At 42.5% G+C, this 8,337-nt stretch overlaps 1 protein-coding gene and 1 long non-coding RNA gene across 2 annotated transcripts in view; one reads left to right on the top strand and one right to left on the bottom strand.

Annotated features, from left to right (window-relative positions):
- The window catches only part of mrc2 (mannose receptor, C type 2), a 37,386-nt gene extending 29,177 nt beyond the window's left edge, over nucleotides 1–8,209 (top strand). The window contains exons 20-29 of the mRNA XM_024272194.2: nucleotides 840–948; nucleotides 1,015–1,181; nucleotides 1,253–1,361; nucleotides 1,438–1,676; nucleotides 3,337–3,499; nucleotides 3,570–3,719; nucleotides 3,809–3,922; nucleotides 4,864–5,043; nucleotides 5,118–5,141; nucleotides 5,216–8,209. Of these exons, the coding sequence (XP_024127962.1) occupies nucleotides 840–948; nucleotides 1,015–1,181; nucleotides 1,253–1,361; nucleotides 1,438–1,676; nucleotides 3,337–3,499; nucleotides 3,570–3,719; nucleotides 3,809–3,922; nucleotides 4,864–5,043; nucleotides 5,118–5,141; nucleotides 5,216–5,436 (1,476 nt within the window). The 3' untranslated portion in view covers nucleotides 5,437–8,209. The remainder of the gene's footprint in view (nucleotides 1–839; nucleotides 949–1,014; nucleotides 1,182–1,252; nucleotides 1,362–1,437; nucleotides 1,677–3,336; nucleotides 3,500–3,569; nucleotides 3,720–3,808; nucleotides 3,923–4,863; nucleotides 5,044–5,117; nucleotides 5,142–5,215) is intronic.
- LOC118599042 lies at nucleotides 3,597–4,139 on the bottom strand. Its single transcript, XR_004948312.1, has 3 exons — nucleotides 3,986–4,139; nucleotides 3,787–3,903; nucleotides 3,597–3,708 (listed from the first exon to the last, which is right to left on the bottom strand). It is a non-coding gene; the product is annotated as an uncharacterized LOC118599042 (long non-coding RNA).
- Nucleotides 8,210–8,337: the final 128 nt, after the last annotated feature.

Genomic DNA, 8,337 nt, shown 5'->3' with positions numbered 1-8,337 from the left:
CAGCAAAAAAACACGATATCAGCTAAAAAAAAACAGTAAACAAAAAAAGCGATTGCAGCAAAAATAAAAAAACTAACATTAAAAAAACAATCTCAGCAAAAATTAATTAAAAACTAAGAAACTAACTGCAAACAAAAAAGAGGTCTCAGCTAAAATAAAAAAATAACTAAACACAAAAACAATCTCAGAAAAAAATGTAAAAACTAACACTACACAAAAAAAGCAATTGCAGCAAAAATTGAAAAAAAGGATCTGCAAACAAAACAGTGATACATTTTTGTTTTTACATTTACTTTTTCATTTTTGCTGCGATCGCTTCTTTTGTTTACAGTTAGTTTTTTAATATTTGCTGAGATGGCGGTTCTCGGTCAGCGTATTTTTCTCATAACAGAGGCCATAAATTAGTAAAGTTTGGCTCAAATCTACATTTCTGTGTGCATCAGGAGCAGACTAAAAAATGCCCTTTAATATTAAAATGACGAAGGACGGCCCACAAGCTTCCTGTTTCCTGTCCGTCTTTATGTTCTTCATCCGATCTGAAACTGTACGACTGGATAGCTTCAGTTTTATTGCATCGATAATGTTAGGTTAGGATGTTATGCTCGCAGGAGAGCGCAAAAACAGAAAGTTCTCCATTATGGGTGATGGGAAAGGGGGGTGGGGTTGCTCCGCGACAACAATTTTACTCACAATTTGGCTAAAAACGGCATAAATATAATAAAAAGAAACATTTGTGAAGATCAGAAGATGATAAGAGTGAGATTTTAAACGTCAAGATGCCATTTTTTAAATGTATTTAGTTGCCGATGTGACTGTTTTTTCATTTGCCGCCTCTGCAGTGTTTTCGAGTGTTCGATCAAACTCCACGAGTCACATGGTCTGCAGCCAAGCTGAAATGTGACTCGCAGGGGGGAGTTCTGGCAGTCGTGTCCAGTCTTCCGGAGCAAGGTAGCTACTGCACAAAATGCCCGAGGTGAAGAGAGAAAAGTTTGTCACCTTTGAACTTCTCTGCAGCTTTCGTCACCACTTTGCTGAAGAACGTCAGCGCCGACCTTTGGGTGGGTCTGACCTCAGACCCTAAAGGTCACTTCCAGTGGGCTCAGGCCGGCCTGCTCGGCTACACCAACTGGGCGCCCGGAGAGCCGCTGGACAACAGCGGACCCCACCACAACAAGACGCCGGTGAGGAAACCCTCACCTCCATCTTTTTATATTTTAAAGCTAGTGAGCTGATGATTTTTCCATGACTTCAGGGAAACTGTGTGGTGATGATTCACGGCAACCCAGAGAAGAAAGTTGGCATGTGGGGCTCCAGAGCCTGTGAGATGGAAAATAACGGCTACATCTGTCAAAAGCAGCAAGGTGTGACGCTCGCTAACCTTTACAGGACTTCAGCGGATCACATTTCTAACAGTAAACTATCCAAACCTGATTTAAGATCGAGGTCTTCCCCCGGCTCCGCCCCTCGTCCCGTCCTCCCTGTCCAAGCCCGTGGAGCTGGGAGGGGTGACCTACAGGGTGGTGAAGAAGCCCCTGGACTGGACCGGCTCCGTGCACATGTGTGAGTCTCTGAACGCGACTCTGGCCACAGTGAAGGATCCGTTCCAGCAGGCTTACCTGACGCTGCTCATGAGCCGCCTGCGCCAGCCAGCCTGGATCGCTCTCTACAACTACGGCGTGAGTCTGCAAACTCAGAACAGCATTGAGTTTAAAACTGTGTGTCAAAGTCAAGGCCCGGGGGCCGGATCTGGTTATACCCGGCCCTCCTGATCATTTTATTTTATAGTTATTAATGGCCTGATGTTATCTTGCACTTATTATAAAAATAATATGTATAATTTTGACAAAATATATTTTTATGGAGGGTAAAATATTGAAAGTTATTAAATGTTTAAGTTAATTTATTCTGGAATAATATTCCTGCCTTTTTATTATTTATCATTCTGTAAAAAAGTTACGGTTTTAAATAAAAAAAAATTGCATTCTGCTATCTTTACAAAGATTTTTAGGCTATTTTGGAGTTTAGCTATTATTTTAGCAACATGCTAGCTGTTTTGGCTAATTTAGGCTTTTTTCTGTTTTTTGAGTCCATTTTGGAGTTTAGTTTTAAAGTTTTTAAAAAGGGCCTTCTGCTTGCTTTTTGGATTATTTTGGATTTTACTAAGATTTTTTAGGCTATTTTTGCTAATATTTGCTAGCTGTTTTGGCTAATTTCAGCTTTTTTTTAAGGTTATTTTGCAGTTTAGTTAATATTTTACCTTCACCCTAGCCATTTTAGCTAATTTGGCCTTTTTTTAGGCTATTTTGGAGCTTAGCCAATATTTCAGCTACATGCTAGTTGTTTTGGCTAATTTCTGCTTTTTTTTTGGCTATTTTGGAGTTTAGCTAACATTTTAACTACATGCTAGCTGTTACTGCTAATTTAGGCTTTTTGGGGCTGTTTCGAAGTTTAGCTAATATTTCATTTACTGGTTGTTTGGCTAAATTCCTTTTTTCAGGCTATTTTGAAGTTTAGCTAACATTTTAACTACATGCTAGCTGTATTAACTAATTTCAGCTTTTTTTTTTTTGGTTGGTTATTTTGAAGTTTAGCTTATATTTTAGCTTCATCCTAGCCATGTTAGCTAATTTAGCCTATTTTTCTTTTGTTTTTTAGGCTTTTTTGAGTTTAGCTAATACTTAAGCTACATGCTAGCTGTTTTGGCTAATTTCTGCTTATTTTCTTTTTTTAAATCTATTTTGGAGTTTAGCTAATATTTCAGCTACAAACTAGCTGTTTGGCTAATTTCTGCTTTTTTAAAATTTTTTAGGCTATTTTGAAGTTTAGCTAACATTTTAACTACATGCTAGCTGTTTCTGCTAATTTAGGCTTTTTTGGGGCTGCTTTGAAGTTTAGCTAATGTTTCATTTACATGCTAGGTGTTTCGGCTAATTTCGTTTTTTAAGGTTTTGTATGTGTTTTGTAAGTTTGGCTAATATTTCATTTACATTCTAGCTGTTTTGGCTAATTTAGGCTTTTTAACATTTTTTTGGATTGTTTTGGAGTTTGGCTAATATTTTTACAGCTATCAGCTTTAGCGTTTTTAGCAATCTATTTCAGCATCTTCAGCAGCTATTAGCATTATTGCAGGTAATGCTATATATCTAGTTCATAATTATGTTAAAACATTACGGTTTTAAAGTTAAAAACTTTTGTTTTAGAGCGTTCAATAAATGTTTATCCTGTTTTGGTCGCGACCTACGATGTGTTTTGGATTTTGGCCACTTGTGGGATTGAGTTTGACACATGGTTTAAAAGAATCTGAGGGACTTTTTAAAAGTTAATTGGGGCTTCTAGGGGCGGAGCTTTACCTGGCTCGGCAATGAAGACGTGGCATATTCAAACTGGAAAGATGGAGAGCCCAATCAGATGGCTGGATGTGGTCACATGACCACAACAGGACAGTGGACGATGACCCCCTGCGACTCCAAACTGGACACTGCCATCTGTCAGATTGCAAGTATGTTGTACAAAAGGGGAAAAATATAAACATAAACAGTTATTTTTTAATGGTTCTGCTTCTCTTTTAGACGAGTCTGTGAGTCACCAGTGGACCTATCCCGGACAATGCCCCCACTCTGTGGGACAGTGGTCATGGGTCCACTTCAGAAACAACTGCTACGCCTTCAGCTTGCATAGTCTTAGGCTGCAGGATGTTGCGCAAAATTCCTGCAAAAAACGTACGACAAAATTCATCCAAACTGATCAGAAACATGGGCCCATTGCTCAGCTGCTCTGTGACATCACTTCCTCCTCTCTGTCTTTCTAGTTGGGGCGGAGCTTCTCTCCGTCATGGATGAGGCAGAAAACAGCTTCATATGGGAACACATCCAGAGCTACGCGGAGACGGCGCAAGGAGCCTGGCTGGGCGTCAAAGTGAAAGGTTCAGCAGCCGATTCACCGTAGAAAACGTTCACAAACACCGTCTGCTGATAAACAAGCAAACCTGAATCTCTTCTTTTATATGAAGAAAAATAAAACATTTTTCCAAGAGTTCTTCATCCTCCCCTCAGTGGTTGGAACTCCCTCTGAAGATTTATTATCTGGAGAAATAAGTACCACCCCGATTTGTTTGTGTATAATTCCTGATTTGTGCGTAATTTAGGATTTGTGCGTGCGTATCTGAGGTTTTGTGTGTGCGAAACAAGCGATTTGTGCCTAATTTTAAAGATTTGTGTGTATGTAATTACTTTCAATGTGTTGTCATTTTAATTTGTGCATGAGTTAACTGTATTTTGTATTTTTTTTTTTTAATTTTGGTACTTATGCACATAATGTATAATATATGAGTTACAAATCAAGAATTAAAAACGCACAAATCCTAATTTACGGAGAAATCAAGAATTACGCACACACAAATCCAAAGTTACACACAAATCAAGAATTACACACAAATCAAGAATTACACACAAATCAAGAGTTATGCACAAATCAAGAATTACACACAAATCAAGAATTACACACACAAAAATCCAAAGATACACACAAATCAGAAGTACACACAAATCAAGAATTACACACAAATCAAGAATTACACACAAATCAAGAATTACTCACAAATCAAGAATTACACACAAATCAAGAGTTACGCACAAATCAAGAGTTATGCACAAATCAAGAATTACACACAAATCAAGAGTTATGCACAAATCAAGAATTACACACAAATCAAGAATTACACACACAAAAATCCAAAGTTACACACAAATCAGAAGTACACACAAATCAAGAATTACACACAAATCAAGAATTACACACAAATCAAGAATTACACACGCACCACTCGGAGTGAGTCTATTTTCCCTCCATATTTTTGTGCTGCAGGGAGAGGTCTTGTGTGGGATGAAGACAAAGAGATGTCGTACACAAACTGGGAGACCCGGAACGTCGCCTTCTCCGTGCTGTCCATCAACTCCTGCTTCTGGATCCAGAGCAACAGCGGCATGTGGAAGGCGGGCTCCTGCGGCAATCGCACACATGGAGTCATCTGCAAGCGGCCGCGAAGTGAGAACGCACAAAATATCGAGTCGTTTCAGAAGATGAGCGTGTTAACATCATTCTGCTTGTTCTCTCTGCAGCTGTTGAGACCTCACCTGTGTCAGGTAAGCCTGGCTCTTCACCAGCAGGTTTTCCATGACATTCGTGAGATATTGATTTGCTCTCCGTCTTCGTCCAGTGGAGACCGACCACGTGCCCACGATCATTGTAGTGGTGGTGACGGGCGTGCTGCTGGTGCTGCTGACCGCCACTTTGATCTACATGTACCGCCGCCGAAACGTGGGCTCGCAGGGCTCCTACAAGGGGGCGCGCTACAGCCGCAGCAACTCCAGCCAGGCGGAGCAGATGGAGAAGAACATCCTGGTGTCGGACATGGAGTTGAACGAGCAGCCGGAGTAGCTCCAGCTGGCCGGACCGGACCGCACGGCAGAGGCTGGTGCCTGATACGGCCTGTAGTATCACGTATGGCCTCGTTGGAACCAAAATTTGTAAATTGCTGAATTGATTTTACAGCTTTTTTTTTTTAACCAGGATTTTTTCTTTGGTTTTTCCAGCAAAAGTCTGATATTTCCTAAACAGAGGATATCAAGGAAGCTCCAGTTTGGGTTAAAACCCAGCCAGCGAGGCCAAGTGGGCCCCATGTGGTTTAAAGTGGCAGAAAATGTGGGTCCTAAATGGGTTTGTCCACAGTTTCTGTGGTGGCTCCACCTGTTTGCCCATATTAGCTTAAGTGGACAGTAAGTAGGCTTGTTACGCTAGCCTCCCGGTGGTCAACGGAGCCCGCTAGCTCAATACAGCGAAGCTCGCTCGCTACAGGGGAACTCCCTAGCTCAATACTACAGAGCTTACTAGCTTGATACAGCAGAGCTCGCTAAAGCGGAGCTTACTAGCAGACTATGCTATCCAGGGACAGAAGAGCTCCCTAGCTCGGTACAATGGAGCTCGCTAGCTCGCTACAGATAAACTTATTAACATGCTACATTAGAGCTTACTCCAGGGGCGCTTGCTACTCAATACAACGGAGTTCGCTACGAAGGGTCTCACTTGCATGCTACATTAGATCTTGCTAGCTCGATGTAGCAGAGCTCACTACAGCGGACCTTGCTAGCAGACTACGTTGTCCAGGCGTAGTAGCGAGCCAGCTGCTGTCTTGGTAGCTCACAAGCTTGCTACAACGGAGTTCGCTAGCTTAGTACAGAGGAGCTCTCTAGCTCTCTACAGTACAGATAAACTTGCTAGCATGCTACAGCAGAGCTTTCAAGCTCGCTACAGGGGAGGCCGTGAGCTCGATACAACGGAGCTAGCCACTCACTACAGATAACCTTGCTAGCATGCTACAGCAGAACTTGCTAGGTCTCTACAAGAGAGGTTGTTTGCTCCCTACAACGAAGCTCGCTAGCATGCTACAACAGAGCTTGCTAGCTTGTTACAGAGAAGCTCACTAGCATGCTTAAACACGGTTGCTAGCTCGCTAAAGGGGAGCATGCTACAGCAGAGCTCGCTACATCGGAGGTTGTTAGCTCAATACAACAGAGCTTGCTAGCATGCTACAGCAGAGCTCGCTAGCTTGTTACAGAGAAGCTCACTAGCATACTTAAACAGGGTTGCTAGCAGATAAACTTGCTAGCATGCTACAGCAGAGCTCGCTACAGGGGAGGTTGCTCAATACAACTGAGCTCGCTAGCATGCTACAACAGAGCTTGCTAGTTTGTTACAGAGAAGCTCACTAGCATGCTTAAACAGGGTTGCTAGCACGCTAAAGGGGAGCAGGCTACAGCAGAGCTCGCTACATCGGAGGTTGTTAGCTCAATACAACAGAGCTTGCTAGCATGCTACAGCAGAGCTCGCTAGCTTGTTACAGAGAAGCTCACTAGCATACTTAAACAGGGTTGCTAGCAGATAAACTTGCTAGCATGCTACAACAGAGCTTGCTAGTTTGCTAGCAAGCTCTGCTCTCTAGCTCGCTACAGGAGCTCTCTAGCTCGCTACAGATAAACTTGCTAGCACGCTACAGCAGAGCTCACTACAGGGGAGGTTGATAGCTGAACATAACAGAGCTTGCTAGTTCAATACAACGGAGTTCGGTAGTTCGCTACAGAGAAGCTCGCTAGCGTGCTATAGCAGATCTTGCTAGCTTGCTACAGGGGAGTTTCTTAGCTCAATACAACGGAGCTCACTAGCATGCTACAATAGAGCTTGCACACTACACTGTCCACCGGGCGGCTGGCTAGCTTAGCGAGCTAACGCGCTGAGTTCCCACTTTTAAACCGTATGGGGTCCATTTGGGCTCGCTGGATGTCTTTTAACCAAAAGTGTGGCTTCCTTGATCCTCTGGGTTTAGTTTTTTCCCAGCATACAACAGTTTCATAGCATCTTTTAGTGCCAAAGTCAGTTATTGTATAGTTGTTCTTGTTTTGTCTTCAGACCAAAACTCGTCTTCAGATTTCGTCGCCGTGGCAGTATTAACCAGAACTTGAATTTCTTTTTTTTTTTTTGTCATTTCATTGATGTTATCTACACAGCTGCAGGAAACTGGTACTCACAACGCTCCTGCGGTTTCATGAGCCCGCCTCTCCCCCTCTTCTCTGGCCTGACACGTCGGCAGCAGCTGTCAGCCGAGAAACGAGGACGTCCAAATGTGAACACGTTGAAGGTGACGGCGACCTTAAACCGTCTTGAGGGCAAACTGTGCACATAAGTAGAAGTTTGCATTGAAAGCTGCTCTTTAAATAGCCAGCATTGTCGTTTTTTTTTAGTCCAGCAGGAGCGAAGGTTGTCATCACATGATGGGACTTTGAGCCACATTTTGGCACTTTTTGAACTCAGATCTAATTTCATCCTCCGCTTGGCTGCGTTCATTCTGTTCTGTGATTCTTGACGTTTGTTTTGGCGCTCTCTGTGGCCCCATCTGGAGCTGACACAACACTTTTTCCGGGCACTCATTTTCTTTGCGTGCTCCATTAAAAAACAAGGTTTGTAATTTGATATCTGTCTGCTCCATCATCTCTTTACGACATTTCAAGATGTGATTTGACCTGCGTAAGTGTTTGGAAAAATTCTTCTTTTACGTGACGATTGTAAAGGAAATCATCCCTCGCTTGCTTAAGTTGTACAGTTTATCTGGTGTGTGGGAGCCAAAGGATGTTCAAATCCATTTTTTTGTTAACTGAAACCATCTGTTTGTGTCTTTTTACATCATGTTAGAATTTCACTCGTGCACAGAATGTAATGACTGGAGCTAATTTGCCTCCTGAAACGTTTAACCTCACTCCTTCAGTTCTGGCCCGCTCTTTTTCCCGG

The sequence above is a fragment of the Oryzias melastigma genome, linkage group LG8, assembly GCF_002922805.2.
Source record: "Oryzias melastigma strain HK-1 linkage group LG8, ASM292280v2, whole genome shotgun sequence".
Taxonomy (NCBI): Eukaryota; Metazoa; Chordata; class Actinopteri; order Beloniformes; family Adrianichthyidae; genus Oryzias; species Oryzias melastigma.
This window is presented reverse-complemented; position numbering and strand designations above follow the sequence as displayed.